The sequence below is a fragment of the Xiphophorus hellerii genome, chromosome 19 (genome assembly GCF_003331165.1).
Source record: "Xiphophorus hellerii strain 12219 chromosome 19, Xiphophorus_hellerii-4.1, whole genome shotgun sequence".
NCBI lineage: Eukaryota > Metazoa > Chordata > Actinopteri > Cyprinodontiformes > Poeciliidae > Xiphophorus > Xiphophorus hellerii.
Window position 1 is genome coordinate 12,760,433 of NC_045690.1, and position 26,050 is coordinate 12,786,482.

General features: G+C 40.8%; 1 protein-coding gene across 1 annotated transcript in view; it reads right to left on the reverse strand.

Moving 5' to 3' along the window:
* Positions 1–23,468, reverse strand: part of pgfb (placental growth factor b) — a 39,249-nt gene extending 15,781 nt beyond the window's left edge. Inside the window, exons 1-2 of the mRNA XM_032548268.1 lie at positions 22,874–23,468; positions 7,334–7,370 (exon numbers count right to left, since the gene is read on the reverse strand). Of these exons, the coding sequence (XP_032404159.1) occupies positions 7,334–7,370; positions 22,874–22,936 (100 nt within the window). The 5' untranslated portion in view covers positions 22,937–23,468. The remainder of the gene's footprint in view (positions 1–7,333; positions 7,371–22,873) is intronic.
* Positions 23,469–26,050: the final 2,582 nt, after the last annotated feature.

Here is a 26,050-nt window from a genome sequence, read left to right on the forward strand (position 1 = left end):
TCTGATCCTGTTTGGGTCGGGCCGACTTTCACCAATCTTGCTTTCAAGCTTGTTAGTCTTCGCTCCAGTCGGCGATGTGTGCCTTTCTTTTTACTGAGTTCGTCTAAGTCTTTAACTGTGAGGAGATTGTAGGGACCTTTCACCCACACTACTCCTTTCCAGGTCCCATACGGCATTTCTTCTATTTTTCCATTAGCAAACTGAACCTTCAGGTGTCCTGCTGTTTTTAGGTCTTTGCGGGTCATAGACACCTCCGCTCCTGTGTCTACCAGGTAGGGTACTCCCTCCACTCTAGCGTAGATTTCGTCCCCCTCCCAGTAGGCATTTTCTAGAATGACCCGCGACCTGGACGCCATTACTTTGATGACCCTCCGGCCCCGGCTTTACGGGACTCACGGAGGGCCGTCCTCTCTTCTGGGCTCAATTTCCTATACTCCTCATCTGTCAAGAACTGACCTTTTCCCGGCTGGTTTGATGAAGCCGGCGGGTTGGTCGGTTTCCCTTGTGGTCCTGGTGGTTTCTGCTGGAACGGCCGGTTCCGGAAGTTGGATGGCGGTGCTCCTTGTTGAAACGGTCTGCTCTGGAAGTTGGATGGCGGTGCTCCTTGCTGGAACGGTCTACCCTGGAAGTTAGATGGTTGTCTGATGTTACCCCTTCCCGGTGGCTTTGCCGGTTGGCTAGCCTCCTTCTTCCTTTTGTCCTCGTAGTACTGCTGTTCCAGGTCGAATCCTTGCACTGCTACATCCATCTGAGCGATTGTTGTGCTTTTCACTGGCAACTTGACGAACACGATCTCTCCTCTGCGTCCTTTTGTCACCTCACGCAGTACCTTCACATATCTCGCAGGGGAAACGGTCTGCTTAAGTGTGTGCCACAGCGGTTCCAACCGGCTTCCCTTGTCCAGCCGTCCTCTGGCTCTCTTCACCTGGGACTCTTCATCATCCATGTCCTCCAACACCAGCCTTTCATAGTTGCTCTGCGCTGAATCTGTTCCAACCATCGGGTCCGAGGTCACGCTGGTCAGCCACAACTTTTTGGCTCCCTCGTGGTTGGTGGTAGACAGCACAGTTGGCCAAACATCTTTCAGATACTCCTCATTGTTTTCGTCTGCGTTTTTACTCCTAATCACCAGCCTTAGATTCTTCAACTCGGCGTAAGCATCTTGTCCTGTATTAGCGGCCGGTGGCTGAGCTGACACCTCTGGTTGTCTCACCGGGATTCGCGGTCCTGGCTCCGAAGACGTCGCCTGAGGTTCCTCTTCATCAGCCGACACTTCGTCCAGCTGCTGTTGAGTTTCCCTGGAGTACTTGTAGGCGGCTTTCTTCAGTCGTCGCAGCATCACATCATACATAATTCCAATGTATGCGTTCCTGAAGTTGGTAGTCAGGGAATAGTGTGCTGTAAGGGTGGAGCAGGATGGTGTCATCAGGATGTTGGCCCATTCTCCGATTGTCGCTTCCACCTCGAGCTGCACCCGGTCTCCCAATCTGCTGGCCCATCCTGCCGGGATCTGGTACTCAGTTTGGCCGACCTCGGGTACATACGTACGCCGTCCGTCCTTAGCCTGCACTGGACCCCAGGTCACGTCTCTCGCCAGTCTTTCCGAAGATTTCTCGATGTCAAAGGTTTCCATTTCTTTCTTCTTACCCCGGTGCTGTCCTATTCGGAGTGTCTTGTGCTCTGTCGGTGGTTGCTTCGGGTCGGAGAAGACGCTGCCGTGATCACTTTCCTCTTCCTCTTCGCTGGGCTGTTCGATCCCCGGTTGCTCTTCTCCGTCCTCCGAGTCGCTGATGTCCTCATACTGCTGTTGTCGAAGGGGTTCTCTCCCAGGGGAGTTCAGCGGTCGAATCTTAGCTGGTTTCATCGGCCCTTCTTCTTTCGGGACCGTCGGTTGCTCATTCTTGACTCTTCCCACATTGGGTTTTTTCAGTTCACTGCGGCTCTCTTCAAACGAGAACTCCTTAACGTACCTTGCTGCGGAGGGCCCTGGTTCAACAGGTGCCTCCTTTATCTTTATCCTGGGTGGCTGCACGGCCTTGGCTTTACCTTTCTGGGTGGTGTTTGAAACCTCTCTCTGGGGAATTTTTAAGGGATATTTCTTGACTTCTTGTGATGGATGGCTAATGCGGCATTGCTCCTCCATCTCAGCTGCCATTTTCACCCCTTGCTCAGTGCGGAGTCGATGCAGACGGGGGTCAACCACCACCACCACTTCTTTGAACACAAAGAAATGGCTGTTGTTCTTAGCTATATTCACCACCCCGTTCTCCGCAATCGATCTGGCGGTGTCCCTTGGCAGATCCGGTGATCTCAGTCCCTGCACACTCACTACCACTCTTCTCATGCATTCGTTGCTGGCTGCCGTCAGGCCCCGCTCGAGTCCGTGCCACATTTTCTTCCGGTACTCATCTAAACTCTCTCCTTTTCGGTAGATGTCAATCGGGACCAGGATTACAGCACCATAAGGGAGACTATAGCCGTTCATCAAGACTACTTCCCCCCTTGTTTTTGGGCTACAACTAGCTTCCAGCAATCTTAAATCTGTTTTGTAACATTGCCCTGCTTGGTCCGCGAGGCTGTGTCTGAATTTTCGATTGTGGATCTTGTATCGGTCACTGGCGAACACAATCAGTCCGTCACCTTCAAGATCCCATATTCTTCCAATAACCTGATAAATCCGGAGTCCGGTCTGCAGTCCAAAGTTGCTGGCCCCCGGCGGTATTTTGGCTAATTCTCGGGCCATCCTCCAGGTGTCCGATTTCTGAGTCTTCTTCTTGGGGCGGTCGGGCTCCCGCAGCTCCTCGTCCGATTCCTCTTCGTCTTCGTTGGAGCTGTTATCCGCCGGAGTCTCCGTAGATGGCAGTGGAGGCCTCCTCTCCGTGCTGTGGACTCGGGGATGAAAACCGAGCTCCGGGTCCCGTTGAGGGGACCATTCCGTGACTGCATCCTTCCACTGCTCCTCTGTGAGACCGCCGACGAGCGCTCCCTCGGGGTCGTCCTCATTGGCCGGTGCAGGTGGGATGTCCTCGTTCCGCGATGGACCCGGTGGAGCTGAGGGACCCTCATCGTTGTCGTCGCTGCCGCTGTCGCTGCTGTCACCGCCGTCGTTGTCGTCGCTGCCGCCCGTCAGGTCTATCAGAACCCTCGAAGGTTGCTCCCGCTGGTGAGTCGGTGTCGTGGCTCTGCTGGGCAGTCGGGACGGAGCCTCGGCCACCTCCGACCCTGCCTCTTCGAAGGCTCGCTCTTTTTCCTTAATCTCCTTGTATAACTTAAGTCTCTGCAGGGCTTCGTTATATTCTTGAAACTTGCGCACTCCCTTGGCAAGATGGTCTACTAGAATCCCGTCAATGCCCGCTGCCAATGTAGCGGTTTTTACTACGCTGTCATACTTTTCGGAGGGACTGTAGACAGTCCGCAGCTCACCAGCTTCCCACTCTTCAAGGAGCTTAGCGAACCATTCCAGCCATTCTTTAACCTCCGTCTTCTTAGCAACCTTCACCGGGCATTTGACGACCCCCAGACGGTGACCGTGTTGAAGCTGGGTGCAAAAGTATATCCGAGTTTGCACTAAGTGCTTCATCATTCTCTGGGCCACCTCCTTGTCGAGGGTGTAGTGGGATTCATAGAAAGCTTTCTTGTTTATCTCAGTCCAGGAATCCAATCCATCACCGAGCAATATCAGCTTCGCAGGAATTTGCGATATCGTGGATTGGGAAAGACTAGGTCGATGACTCCCCTCGTCTCGGCTGATGTTGCCTGCCTCTTTCCCCATTGCCGGCTTTTGCAGGGGATTCAGTTCCCCTCCTTCTTCTTCCTCACTCATAGTTGTCTTTGTCTTCGAGTCGCCTATCCCCCAAAGCCTCTCTTTGCGCTTTCGAGTAGGGATGGGTCCAGGCTGTGTTGGCTACTGGCTTCACTGTCTGGATCTGGTCATCCTATCCTCAGTAGAAGCTTTCCCTCACCTGTATGCTATACAGTTACTGCGAGGGTTGTGACTGATGGCCTTATCAGTCACTACTAACTCTCTTCCCTAAGAGTTAGTAACCCAAGTGAGCTATTCAGAGTCTCGCATCTGTTTTTACTAACTTGGTGTCTTTGGGGCCCGCCTACTCAGTTGTGCGCCGCCCCACGTTGGGCGCCATGCTAGTTATCCTGCAATAGTCAGCCCCGCCCACTCCTCACTACTCCCCAGGGCTGCCTACTGACCAGTTCTCCGTCTAACAGGTCCGGAAAATCTCTGAGTCCTGGGTATTACCCTAAGAGTACTCTATAAGAGATAATCTATTTAAACTGGTGGCGAAAGTGATTCGTCTAGCTCTAACTACCTCCAATCCAGAAGTTATGACCCTTTACAGTTAAGAAACAATCAGCTGAGTAGCCCTCGCAGCTGCATAATTCCAATAACCACTTCTGTTAACGGTAGCCCACTTTCTAAATCATAACTTGCACTTGGAACCGGCTAGATTATGTTTAGTGACTTAGATGTAAGTCCCAGGGTCATTATTTACTCTCACCAAAGGAAATTATGAAGCCTCCTATTTACTGGAATCATGTACATTAGTTTTACCTCAATTAAAAGAACTGGACAAAGATTAAATGACTCTATTAATTCCAATGTCCACCAACCTCATTAGAATTTTATAATATAAATTTATTAAGCAAGCTTAAGCAGGGATATGCGACATACAAATCAATAATCAATCGTATATAATTCAAAGACAGGGTAATAAGATTTACATGTACAATCATTCTACGCTATCTCCGTTCCCTAATTTAAGTCGCACGTTCTGAAATGGAATTTCAATGAGCAGATTCAACTCATACCCCGTTGATGGTGGATCTTTTGGCAACAGGAATTTCTTGCGTCCTTGGTTGAGGTCTTTGCCTGGTGTGGAAAAACCCTCCTCAGAAAGGAAACAAAGCAGAAAGGGTCTGAATCCTTTTGCAAAACCCAGTTCTTCATCCCTGAGGGACCTTTGTCCTTCCTCCAAGTCTTGTTGCAGAGTTTGAAATTGCTGGGTTGAGACGAGACCGACGGTCGAATGAAGAACCAGAGATGGGGCGATGGGACCCAGTCCTTTTCGTAGCGGTGTGAAGTCCGAGCTTCCCCGTGGTTCTGAAGTGCGGTCCGTGGCTCAATCTGCTCCTCTGTGAGTTGTTTCTCCTTCTGCGCCGCCGGACTGGGAACAACTGGTTCCTCTTTTCGCCCCGTTTTTATGCATTTCCCCACCCTGTGTGTGTATGGGAGGGTTTGGTCTACGTGACGTTCTTCACATCTGCTGTCTCTCATGAAAAAGTCCCTACATTTCCCAACCTGTTTTTGCTGACCGGAGTGGAAGTTCCCGTACTTCCCCTTTTTTCCGTTGCCTCAGCCAAACTCACCGCCCTGCCCATCCTGTGCGCTCTGGCCATCTGTTCAGAACTGCTTGCGACATTTCCTGTTATCAGGACCTCACCCATACATTCCTCTTCTTTCTCTAACTCACTTTTCCATCTGTTACAATCATTAAACACATTTAACCTGCATTAAACCCATTTGAACATTGACTTCAAATTATCACAAGTTTGATCCTCTCACTTATTATAATTCATCAACCATAATCGTTTCATAGTTAAATCATTACAGAAATCAAGTTAAATCATTACAGAAATCATTACAGATCATATTTCAGAAAAAGCACATTTCAGAAGGTTATTATGTGATTATTGGTAGTCATTTTACTAATTATATTCATTCATATTCAACTTAATTAACTTTTAATCAACTACAAGATTACGTATTCTCTCTCAGGCCTCTATGCACCTTTTCTGCATGCACCCGGAAAGATCTCACACCCTATGCCAGTTTTCTTGACTTTGGAAAAACCTTTGGTTCTCATAAAGATGCAAAGTCTGACCACTCAGAGCAAATTCCCAAGCTCTCTAATGAGAGAGAAAATCACTACATGGATTGTAAACAAACTATACTATTAGTTTCTATTTATTTGTTCACAAATAGTATGATACTAATTATATTCATTCATATTCAACTTAATTAACTTTTAATCAACTACAAGATTACGTATTCTCTCTCAGGCCTCTATGCACCTTTTCTGCATGCACCCGGAAAGATCTCACACCCTATGCCAGTTTTCTTGACTTTGGAAAAACCTTTGGTTCTCATAAAGATGCAAAGTCTGACCACTCAGAGCAAATTCCCAAGCTCTCTAATGAGAGAGAAAATCACTACATGGATTGTAAACAAACTATACTATTAGTTTCTATTTATTTGTTCACAAATAGTATGATTAATTAGTTAAACAGGATAATAATGACATGCTCATGTGATGTATACAGAGACGTAAAGCCAGATGTGATATACAGTGTATCCTGTTTTCTTATAACAGAAAGAGACATTTGTACAATGTGCAGTACACTTTCCTGTGGGAGTACATGTGTGAAAGTGTCCTACTTGCTGCGGGGGGAAGAGAAGAACAGGGACGACTATAGCCAAACACAGAAGGAAGAGAAAACAAACACTGGGAACATGGCCATGAACAGAACCCTGCTGGAACTGGAGCTGAGTTGCCCCGCAGGCACCTCTGGGACTGCACTGACCCCCAGAGGTCACCAACTGGAGCCTGACACCACAACAGCTGTTTATAAACGCAGACGGGCTGGGAGGAGATGGTTGGGGAAGCATCCATGATCAGGAGATGAGGCCGTGAACTGTAATGTTGTAATACAACATTAAGGGACATTTTGCTGGCCACTTACTATGGCTAAACTCAACTGTATGTCTTCCACTTTTCTAAACTTTCCTCTGCTGCATGTATTCCAGATCCCGGCCTGGGAGCTGTGCAAGCCTTTAAGTTGTAGTTTATTTCTCCTTTGGCAGCATTAATTTATAGTGATGTGAGGGAGGGAAAGGATGTGAGGAGAGAAGGTCAAAAGTTGGGTAATCCCTTTTGGCTGAGACAAGCCCTGTTATTGTGTAGATTCAGTTCAAGCTTGCTGACTGGTAGCCAACATTCCTGAGCTTTGTCATTAATTTCACATCCCAATAATGTATGGAAAATACAACTGAGTTTGAAATCAGTTTCATTCTCTGACCTCTAACCTCTGCTGTGAATAAACAAAATATGGATAAAATAATCCTTTGTGAATGTGTGTGTGTGTGGGTGTGTGTAAATATAACAATTTATTCAATAATTTAGAAAATATTTATTTTGCCAATACACTGTTTTCAACTACACTGATTAGTTTTAATTTTTTAATTAAAGCTCATGCAATTAACATGATTAATTTCCAGCACTTTGATACATTTTTAAATAAAACAACAACAAATACTTACCTTCCACGGTGCTATTTGTCTCTGCCGTGGGTAAATTCTGAAAAGAGAAAAATACATCTAAAAGAATGTAATAGTAGGAACCTCTCAGAAAACATACAGTATATTTACCATATCATAAAAAACAAGATTGGACAAAAACCTTTACAATCGAGATAACAACAAATAAAACCAGTGTTACTGAGAATTGATAAAAAAGTCATATTCAACCAAATGTGAGAATATGAAGTTTGTTTTAAAAACAGTAATGAAAGAGCCCACCACAGTTTTAGAGATGCTGCAAACCCTCCCTCCCCCCCAAAAAAACATCTCTACATTTGCGTCGTGTCTATGGAGCACTTTAAAAGCATCTGGTCTACTGACCTGAGGAAGTGAGGCAGTATATAAAGGGGGGGCAGCAGTTCAGACTGGTAAAATGAAACATAGCTATTAAGAGTCTACTGACAAATGAAGCAGTGCAGATTTCTAGATAGAAATGGAAAATGTTAATAAGCAAAATAAAGTGTGTTGCAGTGGTCAAATCAACTGGAAAAGGCAACGATTTAACAGTGTTACACGTCACATTTTATATGACATTTGTCTTTTAACTATGTGTCCAAAAAGACTTCTCTACACAGGTTTTGGTTAATGGTCCACAAAAGGCTATTGATATTAGTTATGCTTTCTATATCAACAGCTTTCTTTATCTTGTTATAATCTTGTAACAATGCTGTTGGCTCCCATTTCTCAACAGCTTTATTGATCTATATACACTGGCATCCGTTATAATGTTTGACTACTTGCTACGTTCTTCTCCACATGCGGGTCACTTTGGGGTCATAAACTGTTCACACAGATACCTGACTGTGGTCGCATTTAATTAGTAGTATGAATGACCACACTAAAAAGATAAAAAATGAGATTTCAGTCAAAATTTAGACTGTAGTATCAAGATCTGCTGTGAATGTAGCCAAGGATAGGCTGTAGAAAGCAGTCAGCAAAACTTTAAAGTGGACAATAAACAAATCAGCTATCTGTATAAAATGAAAGAAAAATAATTATATTTATGAGAAAAAAAACTGTAATAACTGGCAGAAGACAGAGAAAAATGAAAAGATCTAATCATGGAGTCCTGTGGTACCCTGCAGGGGAGGCCACCAGCCGTGGCAATAAAATCATTAACTTTTGAAACTTCTACTTGGAAGGTGAGCCAAAAATGATAAAAGTAGCACAAATTCACCTAAGATTATCAAATTCTTCAATTTTAATTAACACAGCATAATTATGTAGCTAAGTATTGAAAAGGTTAAAAGATTTTGTCCTCCAGTGGTGACAGCTGGTACTACACGGGCCTAAAATGGGTTGACAGTGGATCTTCTTTTCCTACTCTGGATTGGTTGAATCTTTTTGACAAGCAGCACATCCTTGCTGACATGTTCCACAGTGTGCCCAACTGTTTAGGTTCAAAAACCTGCTTCCTGTGGTGTAAGATTCAGTTCTCTATTTATTTTCCCATTGATGGCTTCCCCCTCCGTCTTGATTTTTTCCCATCATCCCCTGATAAACAGAGTGAATTTCTCATTCGCCTGGGAAAACACAAAACCTCTGCTTGACTCCATCTCAGGAAGGGAAATCTAGGTTTGATAAAACACCCTCCGGCAGAAGTGCAGGACAGGCGGCAGACAACCTGCTTCCGCAATCCTTCGTAATAAAATTGAATTTCATTTTCTTTTCTCTTCAACACAGACCTGATAAAACGCAACAGTCACTGCAGACTCTGATACGTGGAAAAGTGTTATGCAACATCAGACAGTTGTTTTCACACCATCTGTTCACAGCATAAAATGCATCCTCTTCCTGTTTTGAACCAAAATTAGCTTGTGGATGAGGATGGTATCTGTCAGCACACCGCCACAGTCAGCAACGTGATTTAGGAGGAATGTCCTGATTTGACGATGATGAATTTCACTTCGCACAAATATTCAAGGGACACATTTTAAACTTTTAGTGAGATGAGTAGAATATGCACCTCCTGCAGGAGGATTCCCCACAGTCACTCAGGATTTCTCCTCTCTGCATTTTGGGAACAGATGAAGCTTCTCGCTCTTTTTCTCAGAGCAGCTCATCATCTGGCCAACATGTACAGCTGTTCCTCTGACAGCAGAGTTGTTCCATGGAGCAGCGCCCAACGAACTGTGTCTGCTGCTGCACAAAAACACAGCAGGACACGAGCTCTGGTCTGTGAATATATTTTAATGCTCAGCATGGGAACGTCATACTGCAGTTTAAGCTATTGTTCAATGTCACTTTCACTCAGTCAAGCACTGATTATTTCCCACTCTCTATAGCAACATCAGAATAAAACAAAACTCTCTCCACCACCAGCCGTCCTAAGATCTTTTCACTTTTTCTGTCTCTTTTCCGTTTTATGAGCTTGCTACACATTACAAAAGCTTCTTGGCTTTGACTCACTTGCTCTTCAAGAAGTCAAGGGTTAAACCTTGTCATAACAAGAAAATATCACTGGTGCCTGTTGGGTTTGAGAATAGAGAAGTATGAGAGAAGCTGCTGCTATGATGTAAAAAAAAAGTTGCCTGAGACATCTCAGGTAGCTACTTCCTTCACCTCCTGCACTTAGCAGTATTAACTTTGCGATCAATGGTGACTAGAGGTAGTTTAGCTCTTGTGGAAAAAGCAGGGTTTTATATCAGTAAATTATGAATGATCTCGACAAACAAATCCCACAAGCTAGATCAATTTCTGACTTCACTTTAGTATCTCGTTCACCTCATTCCCCTAATTAGGCTTTTTTTCAAGGAGATTCACTTCTAATTAATTAGGTTTAACATGGTCTTGTGTCATTTTCAGGAATTGTTTGATGAAGTAAAGGCTACACAACTAAACAAATATTAAACCTGGCAGATTATGTTGTCTAGGTTTGTCTTGCTATTTATGAGCATGTGTAAAACTTTGGCTCATTGCAACAGAATCTGCAACGGAACAAACGACTGGAAAACACAATTATGCTGAAGACACTAAATACTTTGTACAACATACATTTCTTGTACATTTTCTACAAAAAATACCATAAAATCCAAGGAAAGGTTTCTTGTTCAGAAGCAGGTAAACAAGCAGATAAAATAAAATCAACGGAACAAAACAAATTAAAATTAGGCTTAACGCTATCCCTAATCCACAGTATAATCATACAAATGGATAGTTGTTTATTTTTAACATTAGAAATCTTCTATTCACATTCCACAATATGTTCACTTACAATATCTTGAAAAAGTAATTACGCCCATTGAATATTTCCATATTTTATTAAACTACACCACAAATTTCAATTATTACAAAAGAACAAAATATAGTAACACATACTTGTTCAGTAAAGGGAAGATGAGACATGGGCTTCATAAGCGCAACTGCAAAAATGTTTCTGCAAAGTTTTGACTTGGAAGGCCTAGATATATTTGTAAAACAAGTATGCACTACTTTTTGTTTATCTGACTTATAAAAAAATCCCAAGTTTATGGTTCTCACAAGAAAAAAAATAGAAAAAGTTCAATGAAAGGAGAAATTACAACAGAAAATGTAATAAATTGGCTGTTAAATTGTACAGCAGCTAAAGGAGTTCCCCAAACTGTTTCTGCTGTACTCATGTGTTACTAGAGGACTCACTTAGTCCCTGAGCTCCTGCCATCAGGCCACAGAGGCCCAGAACATCATCACTCTCTAGTCCCACACAGCTGAACTGCGTCATCTTTAACCTCCTTGCTTACTCCATCTGTCAGGGAGAGGGCAGCGTGCGTAGGGAGCACAACTTAACATGACAGAGATTCTGCTTAATGCTTCAAGGATATACCAGTTTAGAGGGTCAAGCAGAGGAAGTCAATTCAACAGCAGGTACAATGGCAATTTGCTGAACAAGATCTGGGTCCAAGCTAAAATAATTAGCATCGCATTTTTTAAGATAGCAAAGAATGAAGAACATAGTGCAATACGCCAATATTACAGGTCTTTCTGTTCTTTCCACTGGATTACAAAACAGTGACTGTAAGCATGAGGGATGTTTTGTTTAATAACAAGTTGACAACAAGTGGAGTGTTAGATACTTTTTATTTCACTTGTATACATAGTTCAAATATCTAACCTATTACATATTGAAAGTAAAAACTACCAACAAGAAAGAAAATCATTGAAAATACTGAATATTGCTGGTATTCCCTCAAAAAGTTAAAAGGTATCATAAGGACACCAACTTGAAACTAAGGACAATTCCTCTCAACACACTTATTTGGTGGTTGACAAAATATGAGAGTTTCTCCACAGAGAAGCCAACAGCATCTTACAATTATCAACACAAATCATTCTGCAAGAACTCGGTTTTCATTATCAGTGTGGTTGAATCCTACTGATTTAACAGTGCTGCCATAATAAGGGTTCAGTTTTTATGGGTTTTACAGTGTAAATGCGATATGGTCAAGCCACAAACCCTTACATATTCCGACTTTTAGCTACAAAACGCACCATACATGTTCTTGTAGTACAACAACTACAGTGGCCCAAGCTCCTGCCTTATTATTTGATTGCTCTGACTTTTAAATAAATTACTTCAGAGATGTCAGGTCACCAGGCTGAGTGGGCTTTGCAGTATACTTTTTATCAGAGTTAAACCAAAACAAGGTTCACGTCAGCAGAACTGTTTACTTTAATAATGAGGAAAAGCAGACTGGCAGAGATTTGGGAAAATCCCCTCCTCAGTTCTCAAGACTTGGGCTAATAATGACTCAAGTAAATAATAGATTCTGCATTTCTATGTGTGTATTTCTGTATGCATATATATTTCTGTATATATATACAGTATATACACACACACACAGGGAGAGAGAGAGAGAAATATATGTACCATACATATAGAACTTCAGCATGTTAATTTAAATTATTTAATTACAGAGCTTTTATTACAATTTTATCGCAGTTAATCAATTTTTTTTAAAAATAAAGGTTTCAGAACTTCTGGATTTGCAAATTGTTTTGGTACACCCATACTCTTACGCACAAGAGACATCCGCAACAAGAGCAATGGACGACAAAGCTCCTACCCTTGAGCCCTGGCTGTGTTGGCCTATCAGTTAACTATTCAAGGCTAAAATAACTTCTCAATGCCAGACATGTTGCAGTAGCACAAGTGTCCCCAACGTTAATGTCAGTTTGCAGATTTCCAAAGAATTTTTTTAACGAAGTATCATGAATGATGAGGGATTCCTGAAACATCTGAAAGTTGAATTGGAATAACAGCACGTTGCACCAGTCTGATAGTTAAATTACCTAAATAACAGATTATAGACAATAAATATGTTTGTAGTTGATCTCATATGTCTGTTTATTCAATAATTTAGCAGCAGAAAGATTTTTTGAATATAAAATTTTATTTGTAATATTGATATATAGTTAGCGGTTGATTAATCACAGACAAATAGATTTAAGGAATTTATTTTTGTGCTACAAAGCAGCGTCCTGAAGTTATTTTTGCAAATTGATTATTGGTTCCTTCTTGCAACTATTGCCCTGGCTAGCACATTGACAAATCATTCATATCAAGGACCATCACTGACTCAGACAAAGTGGCTCGTTGTTCAGAAATCTCTGTCATTTTAATTAATTATTCTTAAAAAGAATAAATGTGGCACACAGGAACATGTTCTTAGTTTCATAATACGATGAAACTTAACCCGTAAAACCACAGAGAAACTAAAACAGTGGATGCAACACCACTCTAATGCTACTCTTCCATCTGCCACCGCGATCCAGGTTCATTACATCAACAACAAAATCCACAGCAGCATTTCTCAGACCTCACATGCAGCTTGAAGAAAACAAAACATATTTTCCACCCCTACTAAGGAAAAACAGGCACTGTTTTGTATACACGAGGCAGGTGAACCTAAAACATCAGGAGTGACATTACCCAGTCGGGTCTGCAAAGTGGTCAGGTCAGAGCTCATGATCGGGGGCCACTTTCAAATTACCAACAAACTTCATACCAGAACACATGGTGAACGTTTACAACAATCACCCCAGAAATCATGGTGAGGAGAGCATTACTGAATCTGGACTTGTTTCACACGCTATAAAAAAGGCACATTGATGTGTTATGAGGCAGATTCCCAAATCCTAAAGCAGTAATTTGGAGATCCACATAATGCATCAGGAGGAGTGTTTGCGGCAAGTCAGTGACTTAATGCATTCAGTTGGATTTTCTTAGGAAGAAAACTTCCAACCAATTTGAATAACAAATATAACTTGACTGTATTATTTTAAAATGATCAAATTGAAATGTATAGTAACTAATTTTAAAAGGGGCTTAGGGGAATATTTGTTATGCACAATAAAAATACACTAAATTGAACTTAAATGAAAAACCTTGCATTACGTAAATCAATGTGTAGAATCTCTACCCCAGTCTCAAGACTTCAAGACTTTCAACAGATCCTCTTCCAAGATTTATCTGTATTTAGCCCCATCCATCTTCTCATTAACTCTCACAGGCTAGTTTTTTAAAGTGGGAACAGTGTGTTCAGGGTTAGTGCAGGGTTAGTTCTTTTTGGGCCCACAGGCCATAAAGTTCAATTTTGGTCTCTTCTGACCAGAAAATCTTCTTCCACATGCTTCCTCTATTTGGACAATGGCAATCCTGTAGTTGAAATTCTTCCTGCAACTTCTCCAAAAAATGGAGGACAGTGGCAACAGTTGTACTGGGTAAGACTTTCCCGCTATGCTCTGGATTTCTGTAGCTCCTCTATGATTATTATGGGCCTGTCAGCTTACGAACTTATTTTCTAGTTATGTGATTTGAGATTTTATTTATGGCTAACAGAGTAAATATCCATGCATGCCACACTTTGTAGATTTTAATTCACAAATTTATTTAACTTAGTATTTTGAAATTTGATTTTGAAATATTAATTACTTTGTGTTGATCTAAAACACAAAATCACAATGACTTAGTAAAAAAATTGGAGGAGTATGGGTACCTTTGCAAGGTAGCCTAATTGATTGAAGACTGATTATCTAAGAGAGTTTCCTACACTCTTTAAAAATAATTTTATCTTCAACAGGGAGTTTTCTCACTATAAGGGCAGGTATGCTTTCTCTGCTTTTCTGCTTTTCAAAATAACACACGCTGCGCTGCAAGTAGGGTCAACAGACATGGAGGAGGTAAAGGTCCATATAGATGTTGATTTAGATAAATACAGCTTCCTTAGTGTAAGTTCATTAATGAATGCACAGATGTCTCGCCAAAGACATAGACACAAACAGACACAACCACTGTGTAAATGATGCACTCATACACAGACACACACACACTCACGCACTACACAGGTCCTAAGATAAGACTGACCGGTGGTAATTGTGGTCCCTATTACAGTAAAACGCTTTTCTGTAAACCACAGTAAATTACATCCAGATGGGAGATTAAAGCTTGCTGAGTAGACGGCTGCCCCGAGCATCACCACTCCTCTTCCTCCTCCAAAGCAGAAGGAAGGAGAAATCCATATTTCCTGATTGCAATTGCAACTCTCCCCTGGGCCGGGAAATTACAACTGGAGAGAAATACCCCAACAACGCAAATAAAAGCACCGTCAGTCAGCGAGTCACTACAACTTTGTGAGCACACTTTGACTGAGAAAGATGGGAAAGAGGAAAAAACACAAGGAGTTCATAAATTTTAAATGTTTGACAGGCAGAAAAAAAGGTTTAAGTATTTTAATCTGTTCAAAGTCGTCATAGACACACCTGAAATTTTGATTTTTATAACATCCAGAGCTACAACAGACAGGATAAACATGAACATATGTGGAAAAAATATGAATGGTAACAATTGTACTTGTGCAATATAAAAGATTAGTGTCCAGTATTGATTTTCTTCTATTGTCAAGGAAACACCTGTGTAACATCATGTACTTGCAGACACAAAAGCCACACCTTATCAGTAATGGTTCCCTCATCCAGGGCCGAAATCAAGAGTTTGTGGATCTCTGGCCTAGAGACAATTTTGGTGCCATACACACTGAAAGTTAGGTTAACGTCAACATCAAACTTGTCAGGCCTTGTCCACATGAGGACAGTCTTTTACAAAACTATTTTCGTGTTTGGTTTTTCAACAAAATGTTATTTCTGGAATTGCTTTTTCCACATATAAACCAGTGTAAAATGTTTTATTAACTGATATAATAATTAGGTGTCTGATCAGAGGCAACTACGTCTCTCCAAGAGAAAAAACCTTTGGATTTCTAAAGGTTTTTCTAAAGGTTTTCAACCTGTCTAATTTGACAGAGGCATTGAAGATGGTACATTCTTGTACTTTTGCAGGTTTTGTGGTCAATTAACTGATCACCACTTTTTAATAAAGTAATGACATCTCTCTACTACAGATAAGGGAACTAGTACTGATAATAGCTTCACAAAACTTCAAAAAATCTGAACTATTCCCCTCAGAGGTTATGGCCAGTCAGTATCTTATCTGCAGCAGACATGGTTGGCTCTAGCATCTTTGTGGAATCAAAGAAGGTGTTGTGAAGTCGTTGTGGAATGACTTGACATGCAGACATGAAACTAACTTTCCTTTCAGATGTCTCCCTACCTAGCATGTCAGCTCAGAGGCATAACAATTGAGGGTTGACTACAACCTCTTAATGCCGTCTTAGTTCTTTTAAAAATTCCACCTAGACAACAAGAAGACATTTCAGACAAATGTTGGAGCCCAAAATGTGCATTTTTGTCTGTCTAAATCAACATCAATCTTACAATTCCTATAAAGGCTTTTGCCTGGTAACTCACAATTATTGAATTGAAACTTCTGATGTAGAACATGTATGTCAAGTAGCTATCCTGCTGGACTTGTTAAAATTTAAAATAGGAGTTTATTCCTATAGATGGAGAAATAATGCATGAAACATGTTAAAACACTTGAGAATGGAGTTGGTCTAGCCCACTTTGTCTTGGCACCACTCTGATTAGCCATTAGCTAGAAAACTAATCTCTGTTTCAACAAAGTGAATACACCAGACAGGTATCTACTTCTGAAAAGATACCGGGTAGTCATAACCTTTCAACTCCCACTGCAAAAAACATTTAAACCATCCTTTTAAGCCTATCCCTCCTATCTGTTGGTTAGATATGGAACAGGCGTTGTGGGTGCAATGATGAATGTAGTGCTCAGAAACAATCTAATGTTATCTGGTTTGTATGGTTTTATCATAGAAAAAAATAATTGCCCCCATTTTTGGTCAGAGACATTTAGAACAAGCTTTCTTTATAATGAGGTTAATCTAATGGTTAGGCAAAACCAAATAGCTTTTGGTACTTGTGGTTTTGTCATGTAGGAGTGGCAGAAATACATACCAGAGATGCTTACAAGCTCTATCCTCAGCTAAAATTCCTATCACACCAAAGCAGGTTATCATCAGTGCCAAACCCAATGGGCTAAAGGAAGTCAGGTTTGGAACTGCTGATGCAGCATTTTCTTAGCCCTCTTGCACACAACCATAAAATGAAGGAGGTAGCTTACACCAAACACTATACTGTAGATTAACTGCAAACTAATGAAAATTCATCAGAAGCAACAGACACTGAAGATTTTTAAAAAAACTCTCCTGTATTCAATTTGCAATAGAGACATGATCTGGTCTGTATCTTCTATCTATACACCTGCGATTTAGCACATATACAGGTGTTCATACAGCATGTGGTTTACACAGCCAAGGAATCAGGAATAAAACAAGCAGTTAGAATGCACAAATACACACTAATTCTTTGGACAGCTCATGTAAAAGGGTGAGCAAGAGGTTACTATTGTTCAGATAGGAAACCCAGGTGCCTCCACCCTCAGTCTGAGGTAGTAATACCATAATAAATCAGCAAGCGTGTTCACAGAGTGTAGCTATCAATGAAAATCTGACCTAGATTTAAGAGCTACATGTATTGTATTGATGCTTAATTTTGGACTAGTGCTTTCATGTTTATTGCTGTGAACTCAATGACCAAAGCATGCTTAGATTGACAAATTTTTAGTCACTGGTATCTATACACCAGTGTGCCTCTTGGCCAGGTCTCACTCCAAAAGTAGATATTTCATCACAATGGAAATCCAATAAAAATAATAATTAAATAAATTAATTAATTTTATAAACTGACCCTGATGGTACAATGACTATCTAATATCAGATTATATCAGATTCTATGCACTTTCTGAGTATTTTTTATATGGATGGATTGTATTACTGGCTTGATATGAATTGAAACAAGGCCTATATGACTGAATATTAATGGGATCTATTGTGATTTGAATCCATATAAATGAATTTGAGTTGGATTGAATGTAAGTAAATTGAACTGAAAAAAAAAGAACTTCACTGAAGGGAGGGTTTGGTAAACCCTTTCTGGCAAAAGCTTTCCTAGAGGATCCAAAAACAATTCTCAGTCTATTTTGTATATAAGCTCAGTACAGCAGACTGCACAGCAGCAGAGTAGGTAGCACTGTTGCCTTGAAGCAAGAAGGTCCTGGGTTTGATTCTTGTCCCGGGAAGCTCTTTCTATATGGAGTTTGCATGTTCTCCCTGTGCATGTGTGGGTTCTCTCCGGGTACTCCGGCTTCCTCCCACAGTCCAAAAACATGACTGTTAGGTTAATTGGTGTCTCTAAATTCTCCCTAGGTGTGAGTGTGTGTGTGCATGGTTGTTTGTCCTGTCTGTCTCTGTGTTGCCCTGCCCAGACTGGCGACCTGTCCAGGGTGAACCCCGCCTCTCGCCCGGAACATTCGCTGGAGATAGGCACCAGCACCCCTCCCGACCCCAGTAGGGACAAAGGTGTACAGAAAATGGACGGATGGATGCCTCAGTACATCCATCCATCCATTACCTCATTACAGCATGAAACACATCAATGGGAAAGAAATAAGCAGGCATCACAACCAGATGCCTAAATCACAACTGCCCTCCTTTTCTTTGGTTATTTCTCTTAAAATAACCAACTTCATAAAACATCAAAAACATACAAAAATAAAAACAAAAAGATCTATTAAAGTAAATGCAAAAGATAACTGAGAAAAGCTGAATTACAATCAGAGTAACCAGAAGAAAATGTTTAGTGCCTGCACAATAAAACTGCACACAAAAAATTAAGAGTTACACCTAGTAAAAACCACATCCCTTCCAGGACGTAATCCCTGATAATCTGATTTTGTAAAAAGAATTTAAAAAATTCATTTGGTTGTAGTAAAAAATCTGATCTCTAAAAAAGCTCCATAAAGTAAAAATGAGTCCCAAGGTTCAGAATAGAAAAGCAAGAACACACATTCAGAAACACTGAAATATGTAAGCAATTAATCCGTTGGACTAAAGAATTATGAAACAGCAAAAACCCCACCCTCTTTTGGCCACTCTGTGTTTCAGAGCGGAAACAAGTGATCTCTTTATTCGCAGGGCTGCTGATAGACACTCCAGCTGTGAATGTCATGAAAATAAAAGGATATTATTTATTAGTGACGCATTTTTAAGCGTGGGAAATTCATGAAAGATGTTGAATTTCTAACTTTTTAGGGTTTTATAGAAGTTGTTTGCAGCAAAGGAAGAGAAGTGAGGAAATGCTCTTTCACTAATGAGCAGTAAAACACATCTGTAGGGTTAAAGGAGTATCCAGATTTAGGACTGGCTCTGTGTGATCTGACAGATTGGATGTTGAATCTCAGAGATTGCATTGTTTACACTTGCCATCAGTCTTGTAGGCAGCAGGGGGCATTTAACCTGCTTCACAGTGGGGCCCCTGTGCTTTGTCATTCGTGTTTTGACTAAGCAAGCCATGAGCTGATTATACGGATTAGAGGAAATGCAGGAATACCACATGTTTTCTACCAAGTTTCAACTTAACAACAGCTGCAAAGTGTCCAGTCTGGAAAACTGTTAGGACATGAATCTTTCACAGACCTTTAAGGCCTCTCTGAGTCAATACTTCAGAATGCAGACTGCAGAGTGGTAAAGTCTGCTGATTCAACAGGCTTCAGCGGTGTGTGAAGTGTGACAGTGGGAGTAAATGGATGAGAAAAGGACCTGGATTTGCATTAAACATGAGACGCATCAGAGACAGCTGCCACGCTGGATGGAAATCAGAGACTGAAAAGGTTCAAGAGCTGGAGCTCTATGTGGCACAAGTCCCACTGTCCAATGACACGTCGTCTCTCAAGTATCTGTGACACAACGCAGGCTTGTTAAAGAGTGCCCACTCTAGTGTCGGGTTCGCTCTGCTCAGGCAGATTTTCATTAAGAGACCACCAGGCAATGCCAGGAAACAGAAGACAGATAAGCTTTGTACTGCCTGACAGAAATACCTCAAACACTTCTCATCTAGATGCTGTACTTAATACTATCTTTTACTATTAAAATCTACAGAAACATGAACATGGGCAGTGAAGTGCCTCACACTTTGAGACAGCTCAGCAGGATCTCGTATTATCCAACTACAATAGAACATACCATTAAAATGCATTCCAAAAGAAATAGAAACCAATATCTCTCCACACTAAAATAAATCACACAGAATGAGAACAATCCATGTCAGTGAAACTAGTGTTTGAAGAAAGCGTCTGTAATTATGAGCTTAGAGCTTTCCCAAATGTACACGTAACAGTGAGTCACTTTGCATCATGTGCTGCTGCAGATGAATGATTATGTAGTTTGTCATGTTTTACATTGTGAATGAATGAGCTGAATGACACTCATTTAAAAGTTACTCAAACCACAAGTTACTGTACCTTGTCATCAGGAATGACAACATTGATTTATCAGAGCAGATTTTTTTTTTCTTCCATTCATTGAAAGCTTCCAAAAACTCCTTATTGTAAATGCATCAATCAACAGCATGTTGAATGGACTTGTTTTAAGCTTTGGTGCATAAATGGGGATCATCTTCATATTCCTTCATTACTGTTTGATTCAGGACTGCCATTTTTACTAAAGAATTTGGAGCAATTTCCTGTTTTATCTGATCCTCCTTTTAATGATCCTCAGATCATTTGTCTTATAAAACTGGAAATTAGCGTAGACTATTAAACAATCTGAATGGTCCATTTGTAAGAAAAGCCTTTCTAAATTTAAAAGTCATGTTAACAGACACAATTTCAAGTAGTTAAAGAATGAAAACTGCTTCTATCTGAGTTAGGAAATTGCACAAAAATCAGCAACCAACTTTTTTCCATGGTTGCTTTTGAACCCAACATCGAACTTCCCTGCCTTCTTCCAAAGGGCGCCTCCAAAATGTTTTTAAAGGGAGGGCAGCCAGATGGAGGTCATTGATACTCCTGGGGTGGCACACCAAAACCACAAGCCCAAAAAGAGTGATGGTGGGTGAGGGGCAGCAATTTTATAGGGGAGGTATTCATCGCCCATCCTCCCCAACTCACCCAAATCAGATCAAGACAGAATGCAATAAAGCAAACAACAAAGTGATTAAACAGGCACAAAAGGATAACATAAATAACACAGCATAAAAGTAGGTATGTTTGCAAACAAGTTACAAACGCGCATTTAATGTGAACCTTGATTATGTGTATGGTGTCAAAATAAGAGCTACAAGGTCAGTAAAGTAACCTGAAATAATCTTTTTATGTAGCCTAAAAATCCTATAGAACATGTGCTAACATATCATTTCAGGTAAGGAGTTGGAAAATAGACATAGAACATAACATTTGCCTAACTTAAAACAATCTTCTCATCTTCAGGTACAATGTCACCAGATGGTATTCATCTGGTGACATTGTACTTCTTCATTTTTTCTTATTTTATGTTACAGACAATATTCTAAACTAGATTTAGGATTTAATAGATTTTCTTTTCAATAATCTACACAAAAACAGGTTTTTAGGAAAAAAATGCCTGTTTCAAGATTAAGTAATCACAATATTGGGCTAATACTTTATTGTAGCATCTTTGGCAGCAATGGCAGTTAAAAGTCTGCCATTGAAGTGATTGAAGAGTCATTCTTCTCTACAAATCCTCTCAAGTTGAGTCAGGTTTGATGTGGAGCAAAGCATTTTTTAGGCCTTTCCAGATATGTTCAGTTGGATTTGAGTTTTAGTTCTGGCAGCATTCTCTAAAGGCAACTCTTTGTTGTCATGATTGTGTGATTTGAGTTTTTGTCGTGTTGGAAGATAAGTGGTCACCTTCATCTGAGGTTTATAGCACCCAAGTATAAGATCTTTTCTTTAAGAATATCTCTATATCTGGCTGCCAGTCCCCGCAGCATGTTGCTGCTACCACCATGCTTCACAGTGAGGGTGGGGTTTGCCAGACAATTTTATTTCTCCTGATCTGGCAATCTCTAAGGTGGCTACCATAAAGGCCTGATTGGTCGAAGGGATAGCAATTGTTGACCTTCTAAGCAGTTCTTCCATCTCCACAAGGGAACATTGGAGCTTCACCTTATTAACCAATATATTATTGGTCGTCCTTCTGACAAAAGCCCCTTTTCCCTGATTGCTCAGTTTGATTGGGAAGACAGATCTCAGGAGGCTCTTGGTGCTATTAAGCCTTTTCTATTTCCAAATAACAGAAATCAGAGTGTTTGTAAGGATGTTCAACACTGTCAGAAGTTTTTTGTCTCCTCTTCCAGATTTCTATTTTGACAGAGGCCTACAGACAATTGTTTCGACTTTACTGGTTGGTATCAACTGTGAAACTCTACAGAGTTTGATTCCAAAACAATAGTCAGTGAATTTAGCTCACCACAAGCAAGTTAAAATCAAGTTGCAGAATCCAGGATGCTATGCTAAGTGTCATATTGGCAGTTTTGTGTAGATATAATATAATATAATATAATATAATATAATATAATATAATATAATATAATATAATATAATATAATATAATATAATATGGGAATAATTAAGGATTATGAATGCTTTCTGGTGCCACTGTAATTTAAACATGGTATTCTCAGAACAAAATTTCAACAATAAGCCCCAGGCTTTTGGTAACAGGAATGAAAAAAATGGCTCTCCTTGGTAGGTTTACTTTACCTTATTGCAAATTTTCTAAACTGTAGCCAGTGATAGCAAGGAAAGATAAAAAAAACAACGTGAGAGGGGATGGCTCAGCCCTGACTGTAATTACCAATTAGGCGATATAATCAACAACTGAAAAATCAAGCAGAATAGTAGCAGATCTAATAAAAAAAGAAGGTCAGTGATGTGCTGGTATGCTTAATTTAAAGTGGACACCAAAATGTTCTGCTAAGGGCCTCATAAAACCTTGGACCGGCTCTGGTCATCACTAACTTAATCATTTCATATTCATATTTTAAGCGAAACTAGACTAAAATATCAAACAATGACTATAATATTCTACAAAATATAAAAGAAATATGAATAATTTCCTGTTTTTGTTTATATGAATGTGAAAGCAGAGTCAATTCACAAATTACGAGCAAAAGAAAACATATGTTTCACAAATTTTGCACTTAAAAGGCAAAAAAAAAAAATGTCTGTGTGTGAAGTGTGAAACAGCATACCTGTACAGGTGAGAGGAGCAGGTAAAGCGCCACCACACACCCAAGAACAAAACTCGGTGTCATTTCGCGGTGTTTGCGCACAGAGAGAGATTGACGTGCCCAGGCGCTAACTTTCACTCAGTTTTAGAAATTAATAAACTGAACGGAATAATATTAATATAAAGGAGTGGGCAGTCAGGTTAGAAAAACGATGCTGAACGGGATTTCCCGAGTCATCTGCTCCCAGTCCGAGCGGTGAGAGTGAGAGAAGTCACGTAGCTCCGCTTCTGCCGGCGTGTAACCTGATGAAGTTTGCGCTCACTAATGAAAAAGGCCCCAGGGACCCGGAGAAAGTGCTAGAGTTAAAAGCGATCCAATCCCTTAGGATCTGCACTTAAAGCCAGAGCTTAAAGAAATAAAACATATCTATAAAGTGGTTCAAGCTGCGAGTCAAAATTGCCTGACGATAAAACAGGCAAAAAATCCCCGAGCAAAGTGGAAAAAATAATATGGTTCAGTCCAACGTCTTTTTAAAAGAAGAGCCGCTCCAGTAGCAAATAGTAAGTTGTAGACTGAAAGTTTCAGTTTATGGTCTCGCCCTGAGCTCCAGCCGGCTAAAAGAAACACTTCAGTCTAATTTCCCCGCACCACCTTTTTATTGGACATTTAAATCTCCTCCCCTTCCCTGTCCGCCCTCTGTGTCCTCCTGAGAATCAACTGAGACTTCACAGCATCTTTCAGCCACAGCCTGCTCATTTATACCATCAGTGCAGCATTTTTTAACGTGTAGTGATGCGCATGGGATTTATTGTACAGACTGCTCACCAATAACTGCGTAGTCTGGGTTATTTTTGCTAACCTGTCTCAAATATCTTGACGAGTTAGTTGGGTTGATTGAACACAATAGGGCTGAATTATGAATTTGATTCAACATATTTGATTATGTTTTCAACCACAAAAAATGGGCTAAAGTGATTATAGCTTTCAAAAAAGTGTTGAAACAAACATCTCATTACTTTGATTATGAAAAAGGTTACTTAAAAATTAACATTTTGATACATTTTTCTATCCACTTCACTCATTCATGGAGCCATATATAGTTGACTTTAGAGTGGTCAACTATAACATAAAAGTTTGGTTTTTGGAGTATGGAAGAAGCAGGAATACCTGGAGAAATTCAATCGATCGCCTTCTTGCTTACAACTGCACCACCATCTGATCAGATCCTTGTGCAGTTTTCAGGTTTCATAATCAGAGAGTGGCCATATTGGAGCCAAGAACCATTTCAGTCACCTTGAAATCTGTGTGCTGAAGTCAGGCTACATCAAATTCATGCAGGATAGTGGGCTCTTGAATCTTGCTTCTCTGTATGTGAGCTTCTCATATAATCAAAGCTCTTATCCAAAGGCAAAAACAGACTTTTGTGCTGTGCAGTTCAAATTTATATATTTATTTGAAAATTGTCAGTGTTCCAAGTCTTCAACAAGATATTTTCAAATCTTCTGGGGTGTAACAGAGTTTGTGTGAAATTTTTTTTTATATCTGTGTATCAAATGCCCAAGAGAAGGTCTGGATCATCATTAGAATCAGCAGTTTTTTTAGACAGTTGTTATTTTTTCATAACACGCCTCTTTTTTCTACAAACTGTCTTTGTATTGGAAGGTCTCTGGCTGAGTTTTTAAAAAAAAAATTTTTAACCAAAAACATCTTAAAAAGTTTCTCCAAAATATCAGCATCCATCCATCCATCCATCCATCCATCCATCCATCCATCCATCCATCCATCCATCCATCCATCCATCCATCCATCCATCCATCCATCCATCCATCCATCCATCCATCCATCCATCCATCCATCCATCCATCCATCCATCCATCCATCCATCCATCCATCCATCCATCCATCCATCTTCTAACATCCTTGTCCCTACTGGGGTTGGGAGGGATGCTGGTGCCTATCTCCAGCTAACGTTCTGGGCGAGAGGTGTGGTACACCCTGGACAGGTCACCAGTCTGTCACAGGACAACACAGAGACAGACAGGACAAACAACCATGCACACCTAGTCTCTCTCTGAATTTTGAGAAACTAATTTAGCTAACAGTCATATTTTTGGACTGTGGGAGGATGGCGGAGAACCCGGAGAGAACCCACCCATGCACAGGGAGAACATACAAACTCCTTGCAGAAAGATCCTGGGCCAGGAATCAAACTCAGGATCTTCTTGCTGCAAGGCAACAGTGCTACCTACTGTGCCACTGTGCAGCCAAAATATCAGCAGATCACTTTAATAAATTTGGTTGTGCATTAATCCAGAATCAGAAAGACTATTGTTCAAAATGGTGGTCTGTGAACAATGATGGCATTCCTTATAGTCTCTTCTCGGTCACAATGTTTGGCTAAAAACGTTCAATTCATGGTGCAACAGCATAAACCCACAAGTTGGGTAAAAGACATAAGTGCAGTTTTTTTTAGTGCACACTTAGTCTGTTTGAGAGCCAACCTTTGAGTCCTTTAGATGTTCTGTAAGAGCTATTAAGGGAGGGTAAACATTCAGAGATCTTTGTCCACTGCTAACAAGTGTGGTATACTCATTGAGCTCCAGGGTGAAAGGAGACTTCCCTCTGTGGCTATAGTGTTTAGTCAGGTTAGCTAAGAAAAAGGGGTAGATTTCATACTGTTCACACATCCCGTTGCTCTTCTGTTTGAGACTTTCTGTGTTTGCAGAAACCCTGCAAGCAGAGGATTCCTTGTGGGCTTCCACACATTCCTTCAGCAGCTCCGAATAGCTGCACGGCCCTTTGCTATTGAACAGACCACAGTCAGGAGCGTGCCGTTTCTAAACATCTCAGACACTGGAACACCCCCACTCCTTTCTCAGTTTTGCCAGAGCTTTAGTCCTTACTGGGAGTTAAAGATCATCTAAGAGATTTCAGGTATGCTGTGATTTCACAGTTCAATCTGTCTAAATTGTATCTCTACTGGCCACACAATTCAAGGAGCAGAAAAAACTGATTATTGAAGAAAGTGTGACTATCTCATTTAAGATTTTCCCTGCTGTGCATTCCTCGGTGTGTGTCACTAAAGAAAGTTTCCAAACAGTCTTTTGTCTGTGTAATTGCTACAACAGTTCTGCAGGTGCAACCAACAGACTCCATGAATGAACGAGTTGCTTCCTTCATGTCTCATTGTAAGGGTTT